General features: G+C 47.7%; 1 protein-coding gene across 8 annotated transcripts in view; it reads left to right on the forward strand.

The window, feature by feature from the left end:
- LOC120050019 (transcription factor SOX-5-like) overlaps nt 1-19,664 on the forward strand; it is a 111,452-nt gene that overhangs the window by 78,419 nt on the left and 13,369 nt on the right. For 6 of the 8 annotated variants that reach the window (XM_038996603.1, XM_038996604.1, XM_038996607.1 and 3 more), the window contains 2 exons: nt 4,089-4,232; nt 10,795-10,981. In XM_038996603.1, the coding sequence (XP_038852531.1) occupies nt 4,089-4,232; nt 10,795-10,981 (331 nt within the window). The remainder of the gene's footprint in view (nt 1-4,088; nt 4,233-10,794; nt 10,982-19,664) is intronic. The other 2 variants (XM_038996606.1, XM_038996610.1) reach the window with 1 other exon arrangement.

Raw genomic sequence — 19,664 nt, forward strand, 5'->3', positions numbered from 1 at the left:
CGTGAACAGCAGTGCCAGAGAGATATGAAGCAGGGAGGAAGGAAGGGATGAGCAGGAGGAGAGGAATGAGTGAACAGCAGTGCTAGAGAGGTGTGAAGAGGGTCAACGGTCAGGTATCATATGGGGAGGCAGATGTTGGAACATATTGTACTGGATTATTGCACTGTACACCGACGAGAGGGAGGGAGGGATACAAGTGACAGAAAGAGAGGAAAGAGAGAGAAAGAGAGAGAGAGAGAACGAGGAGAGTGAGAGAGACAGTGTGTGTTATCAGGGCATGTGCATGCATTGACACTTAGCAATGCCGACAAGGTGGCTACAGGATAGATAGCGTTGGAAACATTATTTCAGTGCTGATATCTCTGTATAGACTAGTCTGTGATGTCGGTGGGAAATGTCTTTACTGATCAATACCAGCACAGATAGGAGAATAGGAAGGTCTCATATAGGTAGTATCGTAGTGTCAGGACGTTCCAACACACACACACACAACACACACTGTCCCACCTCCAACTCCGTCTCAGACAGTGGGAGAAAGAAGTATAAATCCATACAGATTTCAGATCTTCTATTTTTCCTTTGCAATCTTATTTTATCACAATACAACCTCCTTTCCTCATATCTTCACTGTCACCAACAATAGAGCTGATAGATTGACAGAGTTAGATGGAAAGAGATAGATAGATTTAAAGGTTTAAAGTTCATCCCTGCTCTCTCCCTCTCCCTTTCTCTCTCCCTCGCTCCCTCTCCCTTTCTCTCTCTCTCTCTCCCTCTCCCTTCTCTCTCTCTCTCTCTCTCTCCTCTCTCCCTCTCCCTCTCTCTACCTCTCTCTCTCCCTCCACTCCCTTTCTCTCTCTTTCCCTCTCTCCACTCTCTCTCTCTCTCTCTCTCTCTCTCTCTCTCTCTCTCTCTCTCTCTCTCTCTCCACTCAACAAACAACCATCACATCGAAGGGAATCAAACAGGAGTAATGGAATAATTGGTCTGTTGCACAATGGGCCTAGCTGACCAGAGTAAACAATGGCTGTGGCCTGGACTGAACCCTCATCTATTCACACAACAAAGAGCAAGAGGGAGGAAGAAAGCATAATCTGAGTAAAGCTGGAGATTATTGACAGGAGAAGATGTCTGTTACAGGCACACAAAGATTCACAGATCTGTTCTAACTGGCTGAGACCACAGCGGAGAGGCAGGAAAGAAAGGGCTTAGGTTGGGGGGGGGTGTGAGGGGTGTACACAGACACAGACACACACACACACACACACACACACACACACACACACTTATAGGAATACACACACATTATCTTCTCAGGCGTACACACCTGTTTGTTCATGTGTAAACACCTCATTGTTTCTGGGGTTTTTTCGCATTCTTGCACACACATTTGTTCTTGAGCTTATCTTGTCCACTGGTGCACGCACACACACACGCACACACAGACACACACAGACACACAAAAACACGTCTTTGACACACAAACACAGACACACACTCTTAACGTATACACACACACAAGCATAGAACCCCCACAGATTCTTCTAGTGATGGAGTAGGACTCACATGAAGGGATTAGGGTAGAGAGGGTAAGAAGAAAGAGAGCGGGTTTAGAGAGTTCAAACGAACACAGCTCAGGGTTGAGAGACAGACAGGGGGGAGACGGAGACACTCCTTACAAATCCCTTACTAACCTCCCCCCCTCCCCTCCCCCCTCCCTGCACCACCTCCTAGTGCCTGGCTAGTGGCTGACATTTAAATTCCTTCGTCGCAACTAAGATAGGATTTTCCCCCTCTCACTCATTGTGTGTGTCTGTCTCCCCCTCCTCCCCCCCCCCTCTGGTCACCCCGGGGGCTCCGTGCTGTCACTTCCTGTTTGATGACATGCGTGTCGTTTTGGCGATGGGGGTATGCTCTGGGCGTTCTCTGGTGTGTGTGTGTGTGTGTGTGTCTGTTTCTGTGTGTGTGTAAAGTGACTTGTCACTCTGCTCGCTGGCCCATTGAACAGGCCTGAGTGATGGGAGCTGGCCCTGTAATGGAACTCAATTCACACTGCAAATATAGCTATGCTGAACCGCTGGTCTCAACACACTAACACACTAACACACACACCCTCCCCGCAGTCCACTGGCCTCCCAGGCGGGTCAGAGCTGGTGGGGAGGGGGTGTGGAGGGAGGAGAGGAGGGGGTTCACCCACCTCCAGGAGTCATGGTGGGGGTAATTGAACAGAAATGACCAGCGAGACCTTTATTTCATCAGCCAGTCCTGACCTACTGTACTGTGTCTCAGTGTTCAGTGCAACCAGTCTCAGAGCACAGCCTTAACAGAGGACTAGTAGAACGACACTCAGAGAGGGTTTCGTGGGTGAGCATCCCTGTGTGCTAGCGTGCGTGTCAGATATTTGAAAAACACAGAGCCGTATTAATATATTAATTTAAGATTCTCAAGGAAAACAAGTGCTTACTTAGTGTGTGTGCCTAGTGTGTGTGTGTGTGTGTGTGTGTGTGTGTGTCTGTTGTTTTCCTCAAGAAGAGGATTGAAATGTCTTTATTAGAGATAGCAGGAGGAGTGTGTCTAATGGGAAGCAGTGGCTGATGGGTAGTGAGAGCTGCCATGGCCATTTGCATAAACCAGTCTTTGTTTCCCTTCCGTGGCCGGCGGCCAACCACCAACAGAAGGACGGAAGTTCCTCTCACAACATAGTGGGCCTCTCCCAAACCCAAACCCTCCCTTTACACAGAAATGCCATTTAAAAAACAGCCCGTTTTGACTCATAAACAGCTATTCTCTTCCTCATCTTAAAGACAATTAGGAACAAACGCATTTGGTGAGAATTCTTGTGAAGAAACATGAAGGGAATGAGAAAGCGTTGTTGTGGGGAGCAGAAATAGCTGGAGGAGGAAGAGGGCTTGTGATGAATATTGTAGCTCGTTCGTTTCCAAGATTATTATGGTGTGTCTGTTGCTGTGGAAATATTTGCTTGAGAGTATTAAATGCTTTGTCTGACGATCAGGCTGTGTAAATATCCAGGAGCACTGTGACTACTCTGGATTATTTGTCATTTAGATCTTATTCTGAAAATGAAACCTCCGATCCCCTCAGTAGATATTACTGGCAGCCATTTACTTGTTCCTTCTAAGCAGAAAGCAGCCTGTCTTCATGCCAGTCTGCGAGATAATGTGTGGAATAGAGTCTTTATTTCATTTTGAACTATTGTGAGTGTAATGTTTACTGTTCATTTTTCATTGTTTATTTCACTTTTGTTTTATCTATTTTACTTGCTTTGGCAATGTAAACATACATTTTCCATGCCAATAAAAGCCCCTTAAATTGAAATAGAATTTGAATTGAGAGAGAGAGAGAGAGAGAGGGGAGAGCTGTTGAATGTCAGCAGTGCAGATGCTCTTTAAGATCCAGTACGCTGCCATGTGTGTGTGTGTGTGTGTGTGTGTGTGTGTGTGTGTGTGTGTGTGTGTGTGTGTGTGTGTGGGTGTGTGGGCGGGTGGGTGGGTGGGTGGGTGGGTGGGTGGGTGGGTGTGTGTGTGCAGGGAGAGAGAGAGACTCTCTGTGCTTTTGATGGGGAGAGTCAGTGGATGGAGAGAAAGATGGGGAAAGTTGGGAATGTGTTCGCCAGACGGGACAAAACTAACCTCTGTGCTGCTGGTGGCAACACACCCGCAGGCATGCAAGCACACACCAATAGCACAGAGCTGAGTTTTGTCCCGTCTGGCAAACACATTCCCAACTTTCTCTCTCTCTCTCTCTCTCTCTCAGCGTGACCCAGTAGGATTCTGAGTGTTTCCTTCCCACGATGCACCTGAAGGGGACATCTCTCACTCAGAGATCGAGGCTGTTAGTGTGTTCCCACGGGGCCGTGTGGTAAGGGAAGTGACAGCGTCCCTCTCTCTCTCTGTCACACAAACAGGCCATCAGCCACTCACTAATGGCCAACCAGGTTTTTTTAGCTGGCATCTTCTTTTTGTTTGTGTGCTCTGAGTATTCATTTATTCATGTGTCCCTTTCTTGTTTCCTTGTTTCACTCCCCCTCTTTCTCCCCCCCCCCCCCCCGACCCTCCCGTCTCTCTCTATAGCAGCTGTATGCAGCTCAGCTGGCAGCGATGCAGGTGTCTCCAGGGGCCAAACACAGCAGTATGCCCCAGACCAACCTGAACACCCACTCTCCCACCAACACACACCAAGAGAAGAGCCGCAGCACCCCACCGCTCAAACCCAAGGTACGTACCTCTGAGTGTGTGTGAGTGTTTTGGAGTTTTTTTGCGCCCGGGGGTATTCATTCCCGCATGTGTGTGTGTTCCTGCTCGGTTGAGGCTCTTTTTTTTGCATCCAGTACCTTTTGCGTCAAAAGCTGCAGGCTGTCAACCAGTCACCTGCTGGTACTAATCGTTCTCCCGATGAAACTTACCAAACAACTTCTCTGAAGTCTCAACCACTTACCCAACGTTGCTGGAGACAACGTCTCTGGCCCGCTCTCAGCTCTGTAGTGGAGGTGTGAGGCAGTCAGCCGTGTGGCCGTTGGCATGTGTGAGTGTGTGGACCACACTCCCTGACCATAGGGCTATGGTGGTCTGTGGGTGGTCTGTGTCCATCCAAGCGGAGTCTTACCTCCATGAATATCTGTGTTGAAGACGCAGTGAAAGCCCCTCAGCAGACCCCCAGGGGCCCCTCAGCAGACGCCCAGGGGCCCCACAGTGGAGCGGTCCTTCCTTTCCTCTTTCTTTCCTTCGCTCTGTCCATCTCTCCTTCCCCCCTCTACTCCCTGATGAGTTGTAATCTCAGACAGAGAGAGGCAGCATGGCCATGGTGTTGATTAAGATCCTTGGTTGACCCCAGCTCTCGTGACCCCGCGATAGTGTCTATCGATTCCCCGCTGACACTGTCCTCCCTCCCGGCACACACTGACACACACGTACACGCACACACACACACTAACACACTGCCCCCCTACCTTGCCCCCCTGACCCCCTCACCTGCCCCCCTGTCTAACACAGGGTCTGACTCTGACACACGCCTCTCTTCCGGTCTCATTACCATATATATGGAGTGGCTAGGGAGAGGAGGCGACTGTGGTCCTAGCAGGGGGGAAGGGTAGCCGTAATGGCCGACAGGCAGACAGCAGGACAGGGGAGTGGACACGCACTGCCCCCACCAGGTCACCATGGAAATGGCTAGACCACTCACTGGTTTCACTTCCACTCAGTGCTGTGGCCACCACAGTCTGTCACAGACCCACTGTCAGGGTTCCCTTTTCTCCTATTTTCATCCCTGCTTTCTCTCACTCTATCAGCCTTACGTTATGACTGGCTGACGCCCCATTAGTCTCTCTCAATCTCAGCCCCTGTTGATTTCTATCCCTCGTTCTCTCTCTCTCAATTCAATCCAATTCAATTGACTTTATTGACATGGCAAGTTCATTATTACTTACATTGTCAAAGTATACATATCGAAAAATAAAAATAAAATATATATGTATATATATATATAAAATATATATATATATAAATAAATGGTGGGACCAACAGCAATAATAATAGTAGTAGTGGACATGGGATTACCATTAATAACAACTACAACAACAATATTAATCAGAACAACAATACATTAAAGCAATGGTAGTAGACCAGTGTCAACATGACTGAGAAGACACATGACATGGTATGAAAGACAAAACAAAACAAGATGGGAAATATTATCGACATTACTTTGCACTTTTCACTGGCTTCTCTCTCTCTCTCTCTCTCTCTCTCTCTCTCTCTCTCTCTCTGTCTTTCTCTCTCTCTCTGTCTTTCTCTCTCTCTCTCTGTCTTTCTCTCTCTCTCTCTCTCTCTCTCTCTCTCTCTCTCTCTCTCTCTCTCTCTCTCTGTCTTTCTCTCTCTCTCTGTCTTTCTCTCTCTCTCTCTGTCTTTCTCTCTCTCTCTCCTCTCTCTCTCTCTCTCTCTCTCTCTCTCTCTCTCTCTCTCTCTCTCTCTCTCTCTCTCTTCCTGTGATGGGAGGAGGAGGAGGTAGAATGGTGGCCTTCGTGTATATTTTAGAGGTGCTGTCTTGTCTCTGTTCATTAAGAGGCTCTTGCTGAAGTGTAGAGGCTGGCTGGCTGGCCGACTGACTGACTGGCTGCCTGGCTGCCTGGTCTGCTGTAGACAGATGTTTGGACTGAGGCGCACCGCTTAAGTGCTTTACCCTGGGGGGAGGAGGTACAGGGACACACGGCTACTCAGGTGTGGCCTGCTGGGAACATCATACACTCTCACGTGCATGCGCGCACGCAAGCGCGCCCACACACACACACACACACACTGCCACTGACTTAAAGTGAGTTCCCCGGAAGCCTTAGTTGACTGTCCATGTGACAGAAACCATGACCACAACCGCTGTTATCTTACTGTCCACTACACTGTGGCTGCATCTGGCTCTCACTGGAACCAGAGAAAAAGTGTCCACGGGATATTAGAAGCACTGACCACGTCTAAACAGAGACATGACCAGAGACATAGTTTCCACTTCCCAGGGACTTTCATTCTGACACTCAGCAGGTTAGAAATAGAGAGACAGGAGCTTTCTCCTGTAAGTACAACTGTATGAGCCCCTCTCCTCACCTCTCCTCACCCCTCCTCACCTCACCTCTCCTGTCCACACCTCACCTCACTCTTCCTTACCTTTCCTCTCCTGTCCTCTCCTGTCCTCACCTCTCCTCACCCCTCCTCACCTCTCCTCTCCTGTCCACACCTCACCTCACTCTTCCTTACCTTTCCTCTCATGTCCTCTCCTGTCCTCACCTCTCCTCTCCTGTCCACACCTCACCTCACTCTTCCTCACCTCTCCTCTCCTGTCCACACCTCACCTCACTCTTCCTTACCTTTCCTCTCATGTCCTCTCCTGTCCTCACCTCTCCTCTCCTGTCCACACCTCACCTCACTCTTCCTCACCTCTCCTCTCCTGTCCACACCTCACCTCACTCTTCCTCACCTCTCCTCTCCTGTCCACACCTCACCTCACTCTTCCTTACCTTTCCTCTTCTGTCCACACCTCACCTCACTCTTCCTTACCTTTCCTCTTCTGTCCACACCTCACCTCACTCTTCCTCACCTCTCCTCTCCTGTCCACACCTCACCTCACTCTTCCTCACCTCTCCTCTCCTGTCCACACCTCACCTCACTCTTCCTCACCTCTCCTCACCTCTCCTCTCCTGTCCACACCTCACCTCACTCTTCCTTACCTTTCCTCTCCTGTCCACACCTCACCTCACTCTTCCTTACCTGTCCTCTCCTGTCCTGTCCTCACCTCTCCTCACCTCTCCTCACCTCACTCTTCCTCACCTCTCCTCTCCTGTCCACACCTCACCTCACTCTTCCTCACCTCTCCTCACCTCTCCTCTCCTGTCCACACCTCACCTCACTCTTCCTTACCTTTCCTCTCCTGTCCACACCTCACCTCACTCTTCCTTACCTGTCCTCTCCTGTCCTGTCCTCACCTCTCCTCACCTCTCCTCTCCTCACCTGTCCTCATCTCTCCTCACCTGTCCTCACCTCTCCTCTCCTCACCTCTCCTCTCCTCACCTGTCCTCACCTGTCCTCACCTCTCCTCTGCTCACCTCTCCTCTCCTTGCCACTCCTTTCTTCTCTCACTGCCTCCCCACCACGTGTATTTACCAGTGTGACTTTATTGTCGCTGAACCCTGCAGGGCACAGTCAAGGCTAGAGAGGTATCTGTTCTGTGTGTGACCACAGAGACCCTGGCTTGGTGTGAGCTGAAGCAGACCTCAGCCCACCAGCCATAGAGCAGACAGGCCTGTGATAGATGAATGACCACGGCACTGCACACACATACACACACACACACACACACACACACACACACACACACACACACACACACACACACACACACACCCTGGTGAGGATAGATGGCGGCACACACACTTGTCCTGGTAATTGAACCGTCAGCGACCTGATAAGATACAGAGGGATGATGTCACTTTCACGTGTCAGCACTTCACTGGGGTGAAATACAGGAGAAGTACTGCCATACATCCCCCTTTCCCTTTCCCTTTCCCTGTTACTATCACTCCTTTACTCCTCTCTTTCTTTCTTTCTTTCTTTCTTTCTTTCTTTCTTTCTTTCTTTCTTTCTTTCTTTCTTTCTTTCTTTCTTTCTCTCTCTCTCTCTCTCTCTCTCTCTCTCTCTCTCTCTCTCTCTCTCTCTCTCTCTCTCTCTCTCTCTCTCTCTCTCTCTCTCTCTCTCTCTCTCTCTCTCTCTCTCTCTCTCTCTCTCTCTCAATTCAATTCAATTCAATTCGCTTTATTGGCATGACATAACAATGTACATATTGCCAAAGCTTATTTTGGATATTTACAATATAAAAAATAAATAAAAAAATGAGAATCAAAATGGTCAACGGGACAACAGTAACAACAATAACCCTACATTCAACAATAACAATAAGCATACAGTAGAGGACATGTGCAGGTTGATTGTTCTGTCAGACACTGTCCCTCAACTTATGGCAGGCAGCAATGTAGTGCGCTGCCAACCCACAGCTCTCTGCGTCCTCCCCCAACAGGACGGGTAGCCTATCCTCATCAGAGAGGTCTTTGAAACCTTGAATAAGGGTTTCAAATTTGGGAAAATGACACTCTCTAATTGTTTTATATTTTTTACATTTTGTCAGGAAATGCAGTTCCGTCTCAGGTTCTCTCTCTCTTTCTTTCTCTCTCTCTCTTTCTCTCCCTCTCTTTCTCTCTCTCTCTGCCTCACACAGTCTCTCTGTCCTGAGGTTTAAAGCTCCTTTAACAATGCCTAGCGCAGGCACACACACGACGAGGCCCAAGCCTTCTCAGAGCCTGAGTCTCAACTAATTCCCCCAACACACTGGTATTATCCATGTTGGCAACTTCCCACTTAAGGATTTGTCTCTTTACTAAAAGACCCCAATCCAGAGCACTGGGAAGGGAGGAGAGGAGAGACAGAGGCATTATCTGTAATAAATATTCACGACTCTCTTCTTCTCCCATTCAGAGGTGAGTAAAGCCCACTGTACAATAATATGGGTCACGATTCAATAGTGAGAGCAGGTCTTACTAATGTTGACTCTATTGTCTCCTAGCCTAGTGAAGACATCTTTGGGGGTCTCCCTGCTTTCACACAGATATCTCTAATGAGGGGAATCCTGTTACAATACAGACAGAGAGAGAGAGAGAGAGAGAGACGAGACAGAGCGAGAGAGAGAGAGGTCTTAATTGACTTGTGGAATGCTCATAATCAGACAAAGTCACTGTTAGCAGCCGTATTACACAGCATCTCTCTGCTGGTTTGCCTGTGACGCTAAGCAGGATTGGGCCTGGTTGGTCCCTGGATGAATCGTATCCTAGGTCAGGGGTAGGCCACTAGATTCAACCGCAGACTATTTTTGAGGGGATGGTCGTGGGGCCGGAACATAATTCGAATCATTTGTACACAGCAAATGACCACAACTAAGCCCAGAAAGAGATTGTATTTGAAAATAACATAATCATTTCATAACTTGATTACATTGAGACACAATCACATACTGTATGTCTCTCTTTTTATTCGTGGGAATACTTGGGAACAGACTTCCTAAATTAAAATAATTTTAAGATGAATTCCTGGTGATTTTACAGTCTTTTCTGACCAAAAACTAAAATACCCCCCAAAAAAAGAACCGTTGGCGGGCCCAAAATAACAACATGCGGGACAGTTTTGGCCAGTGGTCCGCTTGTTACTGACCCCTGTTCTAGATGTATTCCTAGCTAACCATGCATACTTTACCCCCTGTTGTGTGTGAGTGTTAATTGCTGTGTTTTAATCAGACAGACAGTACATCAGGCCATCTCTCCGGGATCGAATTCTCCTGCCACCGTGACTAACGTGATAACCCTTATAGGGTGGAGGTCCACATGGAAATGAATTGATATACCGTAGCTGCCACATGGCACACAACTGTCCACACACACACACACACACACACACACACACACACACACACACACACACACACACACACACACACACACACACACACACACACACACACACAGCCACTCTGGGTTTGACACTTGACGCTTCTACTGTTATCTACTGCTGTTGTCTTCCTCAAGTCTGCCAATGTGCTGCACTTGGGAAAGTGAAACTCCTCATCTAGACTTGATGAGAGGCTGTGAAGCTGTGTCTCTGACTAAGTGGTCTGTACAGCTGCTGAAACTCAACGGGTCACATCTCTGAGAGTCTTTACATGCTGCCTTTTAATCTACACAAAAAAAACAAGCATTTTTCTATATTCTTGTTTTTTTTTCATCCGCTTTCTCATGAGCCATTGTAAAAGCTCTCAGCTGTGCTTAAGGGTCGACCTTGAAGGGGTTTTAAGTGTCTGACAGGGGCTCTTGTGGTGTCCTTATGAAGCGTAGTATGTGTCGTGTGCTGTGGATAATATAAGTGTGCGATGCATGTCCTCTTCTGTGTGGCATGTGCACGACACACGAGCATCAATTCTCACCTTGAGGCATTGCATGTCCAGTACCTCTTTCAGGAGGCAGAGAATGTGCATGACTCTCTTCCATGGCATGGGGAATACAGTATGTATTTTAGCTTTGTTTGGGCATCTCATCCTGTGGTTTGAGCCATACGGGACACACGTTTGTCCACTCTGCCTTGCTGTAGAATCCAATCTAAGCCTTCTGATTGGGCAAACGTCTGAGGTGATCCTCTGTGATTGGTTGAACCCACCCAGCGACCACTAGGCCACAACTGGTGTGTTTTGATTTTGCAGGACGAGGGTGCTCAGCCCCTGAACCTGTCGTCCAAGCCTAAGACAGCAAGCGAGAGCAAGTCACCCACCTCCCCCGCTTCCCCACAGGTCCCCACCATGAAGCTGGGCCACCATAGCACCGGATCCATGAAACACAGCACAGCCCCCTCCAGCATCGGAGGACCACCGTCCAGAGTCAACTCCATAGGTAAGGGACTGCACCCACTCACCACGCATACACAAATTGAACATAACACACACACACACATATATATACAGTTGAAGTCGGAAGTTTACATACACTTAGGTTGTAGTCATTAAAACTCGTTTTTCAACCACTCCACAAATTTCTTGTTAACAAACTATAGTTTTGGCAAGTTGGATAGGACATCTACTTTGTGCATGACACAAGTCATTTTTCCAACAATTGTTAACAGACAGATTATTTAACTTATAATTCACTGTATCACAATTCCAGTGGGTCAGAAGTTGACATACACTAACAGCTTGGAAAATTTGCCTTTTAACAGCTTGGAAAATTCCAGAAAATGATGTCATGGCTTTAGAAGCTTCGATTAGGCTAATTGACATCATTTGAGTCAATTGGAGGTGTACCTGTGGATGTATTTCAAGGCCTACCTTCAAACTCAGTGCCTCTTTCCTTGACATCAGAAATACAATTGTAGACCTCCACAAGTCTGGTTCATCCTTGAGAGCAATTTCCAAATGCCTGAAGGTACCATGTTCATCTGTACAAACAATAGTAAGTATAAACACCATGGGACCACGCAGCCATCATACCGCTCAAGAAGGAGACACGTTCTGTCTCCTAGAGAAGAACGTACTTTGGCACGAAAAGTGCAAATCAATCCCAGAACAACAGCAAAGGACCTTGTGAAGATGCTGGAGGAAACAGGTACAAAAGTATCTATATCCACAGTAAAGCGAGTTCTATATCGACATAACCTGAAAGGCCACTCAGCAAGGAAAAAGCCACTGCTCCAAAACCGCTAGAAAAAAGCTAGACTACGGTTTGCAACTGCACATGGGGACAAAGATCATACTTTTTGGAGAAATGTCCTCTGGTCTGATGAAACATAAATAGAACTGTTTGGTCAGAATGACCATCATTATGTTTGGAGGAAAAAGGGGGACGCTTGCAAGCCGAAGAACACCATCCCAACCATGAAGCACGGGGGTGGCAGCATCATGTTGTGGGGGTGCTTTGCTGCAGGAGGGACTGGTGCACTTCACAAAATAGATGGCATCATGAGGAAGGAACATTATGTGGATATATTGAAGCAACATCTCAAGACATCAGTCAGGAAGTTAAAGCTTGGTCGCAAATGGGTCTTCCAAATGGACAATGACCCCAACCATACTTCCAAAGTTGTGGCAAAATGGCTTAAGGACAACAAAGTCAAGGTATTGGAGTGGCCATCACAAAGCCCTGACCTCAATCCTACAGAAAATTTGTGGGCAGAACTGAAAAAGTGTGTGCGAGCAAGGAGGCCTACAAACCTGACTCAGTTACACCAGCTCTGTCAGGAGGAATGGGCCAGAATTCTCCCAACTTATTGTGGGAAGCTTGTGGAAGGCTACCCAAAATGTTTGACCCAAGTTAAACAATGTAAAGGCAATTCTACCAAATACTAATTGAGTGTATGTAAACTTCTGACCCACTGGGAATGTGATGAAAGAAATTAAAGCTGAAAGAAATAATTCTCTACTATTATTCTGACATATCTCATTCTTAAAATAAAGTGGTGATCCTAACTGACCTAAGACAGGGAATGTATACTATGATTAAATGTCAGGAATTGTGAAAAACTGAGTTTAAATGTATTTGGCTTAGGTGTATGTAAACTTCCGACTTCAACTGTATATTCAGTGCATTCGGAAAGTATTCAGACCCCTTCACTTTTTTCACATTTCTGATTGTTTTTAAATGAAATATTTAAAAAATCTCAGCAATCTACACACAATAGATTTCTAGAAATGTTTGCAAATGTATTAAAGATGAAAAACCTAAATACCGTATTTACATAAGTATTTAGACCCTTTGCGATGAGACTTGAAATTGAGCTCAGGTGCATCCTGTTTCCATTGATCATCCTTGAGATGTTTCTACAACTTGATTGGAGTCCACCTGTGGTAAATTCAATTCATTGGACATGATTTGGAAAGGCACACACCTGTCTATATAAGGTCCCACAGTTGACAGTGCATGTCAGAGCAAAAACCAAGCCATGAGTTAGAAGGAAATGTCCGTAGAGCTCTGAGACAGGATTGTGTCGAGGCACAGATCTGGGGAAGGGTACCAAAAAATGTCTGCAGCATTGAAGGTCCCCAAGAATACAGTGGGCTTCATCATTCTTAAATTTAAGAAAATTGGAACCACCAAGACTCTTCCTAGAGCTTGTCGCCCGGCCAAACTGAGCAATCAGGGGAGAAGGGCCTTGGTGAGGGAGGTGACCAAGAACCCGATGGTCACTCTGACAGAGCTCCAGAGTTCCTCTGTGGAGATGGGAGAACCATCTCTGCAGCACTCCACTAATCAGGCCTTTACGGTAGAGTGGCCAGACGGAAGCCCCTCCTCAGTAAAAGGCACATGTCAGCCCACTTGGAGTTTTCCAAAAGGCACCTAAAGGACTGGACTCTTCGACCATGAAAAACAAGATTCTCTGGTCTGATGAAACCAAGATTGAACTCTTTGGCCTGAATGCCAAGCGTCACATCTGAAGGAAACCAGGCACCGCTCATCACCTGGCTAATACCATCCCAACGGTGAAGCATGGTGGTGGCAGCATCATGCTGTGGGGATGTTATGCAGCGGCAGGAACTGGGAGACTAGTCAGGATTGAGGGATAGATGAACGGACAACGACCCTAAGCACACAGCCAAGACAACACAGGAGTGGCTTCGGGACAAGTCTCTGAATGTCCTTGAGTGGCCCAGCCAGAGCCCGGACTTAAACCAAATCTCTGGAGACACCTGAAAATAGCTTTGCAGTGACGCTCCCCATCCAACCTGACAGAGCTTTAGAGGATCTGCAGAGAAGAATGGGAGAAACTCCCATTGTGCCAAGCTTGTAGTGTCAAAGGTGCTTCAACAAAGTACTGTGTAAAGGGTCTGAATACTTATGTAAATGTGATATTTCCGTTTTTTTTTATTTTTATAAATCTTCAAAAATGTCTAAAAACCTGTTTTTGCTTTATCATTTTGGGGTATTGTGTGTAGATTGTTGAGGAGGGAAGAAACTATTTCATCCATTATAGAATAAGTAGTAGTAGTGGTAGTAATATAATAACATTAATAATAATAACAATAATAATAATATTAGTAGGGAAGAAACTATTTCATCCATTATAGAATAAGTAGTAGTAGTGGTAGTAATATAATAATAATAATAATAATAATAATAATAATAATAATAATAATAACAATAATAACAATAATAACAATAATAATATTAGTAGTAGTAGATATTTTAAGTAATAAGCATGCACATGAATGTAATTTATTTCACTCACATCACCATTAAGTAGTGTTTTAAGTAATGTATTCATGAAACACTGATTCACTGATTGGGGCGGCGCAACGTCGTCCGGGATAGGGGAGGGTTTGGCCGGCAGGAATGTTCTTGTCCCATTGTGCTCTAGCGACTCCTGTGGCGGGCCGGCGCAGTGCATGCTGACACGGTCGCCAGGTGCACGGTGTTTCCTCCGACACATGGGGGGCATTGTGTCAAGAAGCAGTGCGGCTTGGTTGGGTTGTGTTTCGGAGGACGCATGGCTCTCGACCTTCACCTCTCCCGAGTCTGTACGGGAGTTGCAGCGATGAGACAAGACTGTAACTACCAATTGGGGAGAAAAAGGGTTAAAAGTAACAAAAAACAATGCTATATGCTATAATTAGTGTAGGTTATGTTTTCCCATTGTGTTTGCCTGTAGGGTATATTATTGTGAAGCGTTTATTAGCAAGAGAGGCAGGTTAAGCGGGGGTTTGAATAGGAGGAGGAGGAGGAAAAGGAGGAGGAGGTGGAGAGATGGAGGAGTGTGAAGGATAGGAGGGGAAATGGAGTGATGGAAGAGGAGAGTGTGTTTTTCAGATGAATAGAGTAGCTGTGTGACAGACGGGACTTATCACAGATGAGATTAGACAAGCCTCTTACAGAACGATACACACATAACAACCTGCATTAATAACACAATAACAGCAGACACACACACAGACCACAAGGCTATTATAAACACACGACACGGCTGTTAGAACTCACACACAAACACACACACACACACACAGCTATTATAGTACACACATACATTATAATACACACACCCGTCCTCCTCTTGCAGCAGTTAGCCATTTCTAACTTGTATTCTTTCTAATCTCAGTGTTTTTCAACAAATTGCAGGATTTAATAGTAGATTAGTGGATTTACGTCCCAGATGTTTTTTGTTCTGACAAATGGATTAGGTTGTAATGTTTCAGATGGGACATGTTGAGGCAAGCCGTTTGATTTAGATCACAATGAGTGTCTGTCTGCTGCCACGGCACACAGTCTGTTTCCATCTGTTCCTGTTAGTGTTACCAGGTCAGAAGAAGCTTCACGTCGTTTGCTATTGCAGTCAAACACAGAGAGACAGGGAGTTATGACTGTCAATGGATTTAATAACACATGGTTATTATTCATTGTCTTTGTGTGCGTGGTCCTCTCTGTCCAGTCTCTTCGCAGCATCTGTCCTCTATCAGTCTATCTCCCACAATCCAACCTCTCCTCAATTACAGTCTCCGAGAGTCTGATCTGAAGGACTGAACTTTGAATGACTGTCAGTGTCTGTGACCTCTACTGCTGAGACCCACTCTTTGTGATTTCAACAGTGTGTGTGTGGCCACTCTGAATAATTAGTGCCAGGCCAGGGCAGAGTGAGGCTGCAGGGTAGGGTAGGGTTTGGGCTCTGGCTGGGTCTCACTGTTGTCCCCAGCCCTCCTATCTGGGTCATGCCTAGGTTGGCAATCAGACACTCAAGGACACACACACAGTGCACACACACACACACTCACACACACATAACAAGAGAGAAGAACGCAGACACAGTCCATCTCTGCTCACACGCACACACATGTTCACATCCCCTATTTCTATCCACACACACACCCACACACACACACACACACACACACACACACACACACACACACACACACACACACACACACACACACACACACACACACACACACACACACACACACACATTGAATCCAGATTAAAACCCACTACCATCCAGCAAGCCAGCCATCCCAGCCCAGCGGCCTCTGTCTCTGTCTCTGTCTCTGTCTCTGTCTCTGTCTCTCTGTCTCTCTGTCTCTCTGTCTCTCTCTGTCTCTCTGTCTCTCTCTGTCTCTCTGTCTCTCTCTGTCTCTCTCTCTCTCTCTCTCTATCTCTCTCGATCTCCCTCTCTCTCTCTGTCTCTGTCTCTCTCTCTCTCTCTCTCTCTCTCTCTGCATCCGATGTTGCCGTTATGACTTCTGTAAAAGCTCACTCCTCTGTCATTACAAATCTGAGAGTGTAATCTGCCCTGAGATGGCATTAGCAGGAGGGATTAGTGACAGATAAAGGGCCATAAGCTTGGAGCAGCTCTTTGTTAGAGTTAACCCAGAGATGGAGAGAGAGCGATAGCACGGCCTCTCTCATCCCTCCGACCTCCCGCCTCTCACAGTCACACAGCAGATGCTGCTGACGCTCCGTCCGCTAAGCTGCTGCAATAACGCAAATAACAACGCTGAAAAGAAGCAGAGAATCATCTTTGATATGTGTTGGGCAGATGTTTCCGGAGGGGCAAATTAGCAGGCTTTTTGGGTTTAATAGGAGTAATCTTCCGGGATGCCGCCTGCGCTTTTCTACTCTTCAAAGAATTCCATGAGCTTTTGGATGAAAAAGACTAAATGGATAGTGAGGGAATGGGTGTGTTTGCGAGTGTGGACAGGCAGGCGGAAAGGAGGTGTGTGTGTGTTTGTGTGTGTATTTGTGCAACAACAACAAAAAACTGTATCCCCTTTCGGGAGGAATGCTGGAGCTTTTAAATAAATCTGAATGATGTGGAGATTTGAGATTTGAGGGATTGGGCTTTTAGATGGTCTGTCAGGATGCCTTTGTACACTGTGTTTACCGTTCAACGTGTGTTTCTGTCTGCCGCTGGGTGGGAGTGACGTTCACCGCGGTAAATAACATCCAGACTTAAAATGTCAGGGTTTTGACAGGGGTGTCTGTATGGGTATGGGTGCGTGTGATCTGAAGGTCTCTGTCTCTCAGTGGAGGGTAAGAGAGAGCAGACCTGGCCACAGGTGCAAAGTGAGTCACACACACAGCCTTAGCAGTCAACTGGTCAGTCTGTGTCCGGATGAGTGTACGACTGCATGTGTGTGTGTCTCCCATCTGGTTGTGTGTCTGGTCATGTATTGACCTGACAGGGGTTAAGGACAGTGTTTATTCTGGATGGCCTTAGAGGCTATTTACATCCAAATAGTTGATCTCTAAAAGAGATGGAGCAATCTGCAATCTGACAAACAGATTTACCGTTGAACAATCAACAATCAAAGTTCTAGTCAATTCAATTTTGATTACATTTTTTTGTAAACTAAAATACACACTATACACTACCATTCAAAAGTTTGGGGTCACTTAGAAATGTCTTTGTTTTTGAAAGAAAAGCTATTTTTTTGTCCATCATTTTTTGTTGTTGTATTGAACCTGTATTTAACTAGGCAAGTCAGTTAAGAACAAATTCTTATTTACAATGACAGCCTACTGGGGAACAATGAGTTAACTGCCTTGTTCGGGGGCAGAACGACAGATTACACCTTGTCAGCCCAGGGATTTCGATCAAAGTCTCAACGTCAGTCTCAACGTCAACAGTGAAGAGGCGACTCCGGGATGCTGGCCTTCTAGGCAGAGTTGCAAAGAAAAAGCCATATCTCAGACTGGCCAATAAAAATGAAAGATTAAGATGGGCAAAAGAACACAGACACTGGACAGAGGAACTCTGCCTAGAAGGCCAGCATTCCGGAATCGCCTCTTCATTGTTGTAACGGAACTCTAATTCCTCCTCCTCCTCGGACGAGGAGAGGAGAGAGGGATCGGAAGACCAATGTGCAGCGAGGTATGATGACATAATAGATTTATTTAAAGACGATAGACGAACACGAAACACACTTGGTAAATACAAAACAACAAAACGACGTAGACTGACCTAAAACATGAGAACTACAAATACACGAAGAACGCACGAAACAGGTACAGACTACAAACCAACGCTACAGTCCCGTGTGGCACGAACATACATACAGACACAGGAGACAACCACCCACAAACAAACAGTGAGAACAACCTACCTTAATATGACTCTCAATCAGAGGAAACGTCAAACACCTGCCTCTGATTGAGAGCCATACCAGGCAACCCAAAACCAACATAGAAACAGAAAACATAGACTGCCCACCCAAAACTCACGCCCTGACCAATAAACACATACAAAACAAGAAAAAACAGGTCAGGAACGTGACATAACCCCCCCCTTAAGGTGCGAACGCCGGGCGCACCAGCACAAAGTCTAGGGGAGGGTCTGGGTGGGCATCTGACCACGGTGGTGGCTCAGGCTCCGGACGCTGTCCCCACACCACCATAGTCACTCCCCGCTTCTGTATCCCCCTCCCAATGACCACCCTCCAACTAAACCCACCTAAATGAAGGGGCAGCACCGGGATAAGGGCCAGCACCGGGATAAGGGGCAGCTCCGGGCTGAGGGACGGCAGCTCCGGGCTGAGGGACGGCAGCTCCGGGCTGAGGGACGGCAGCTCCGGGCTGAGGGACGGCAGCTCCGGGCTGAGGGACTCTGGCAGGTCCTGGCTGGACGGCTCTGGCAGGTCCTGGCTGGACGGCTCTGGCAGGTCCTGGCTGGACGGCTCTGGCAGGTCCTGGCTGGACGGCTCTGGCAGGTCCTGGCTGGACGGCTCTGGCTGGTCCTGGCTGGACGGCTCTGGCTGGTCCTGGCTGGACGGCTCTGGCTGGTCCTGGCTGGACGGCTCTGGCTGGTCCTGGCTGGACGACGGCTCTGCAGGCTCAGTCCAGACGGGCAGTTCATGCGGCGTTGGGCAGACGGGCAGTTCAGGCGCCGCTGGGCAGACAGCCAGCTCTGACCGCTCGGGACAGACGGGCAGCTCTGACAGCTCAGGACAGACGGGCAGTTCTGGGCAGACTGGCAGACCTGTAGGGAGGAGACGGAGAGACAGCCTGGTGCGTGGTATAGGCACTGGCTGCGCTGGAGAGGAGGAAAGCTCTGACAGCGCTGGACAGGTGGGAGCAGCTGGAGAGAGAACCCGGAGAGACAGCCTGGTGCGGGGGGCTGCCACCGGTGGACTGGTACTTGGAGGTGGCACCGGGTATACCGGACCGTGAAGGAGGACACGTGCTCTTGAGCACCGAGCCTGCCCAACCCTACCAGGTTGAATGGTGCCCGTAGCCCTGCCAGTGCGGCGAGGTGGAATAGCCCGCACTGGGCTATGCTGGCGAACCGGGGACACCATCTGTAAGGCTGGTGCCATGTATGCCGGCCCGAGGAGACGCACTGGTGGCCAGATGCGTTGGGCCGGCTTCATGACATCCGGCTCGATACCCAACTTAGCCCTACCAGTGCGGCGAGGTGGAATAGCCCGCACTGGGCTAAGCACGCGTACTGGGGACACCGTGCGCTTTACCGCATAACACGGTGTCTGACCAGTACGACGCCCTCTCACTCCACGGTAAGCACGGGGAGTTGGCTCAGGTATCCTACCCGGCTTTGCCACACTCCTCGTGTGCCCCCCCCCAAGAAATTTTTGGGTCTGAC

Source organism: Salvelinus namaycush, chromosome 6 (genome assembly GCF_016432855.1).
Source record: "Salvelinus namaycush isolate Seneca chromosome 6, SaNama_1.0, whole genome shotgun sequence".
Classification (NCBI taxonomy): Eukaryota; Metazoa; Chordata; class Actinopteri; order Salmoniformes; family Salmonidae; genus Salvelinus; species Salvelinus namaycush.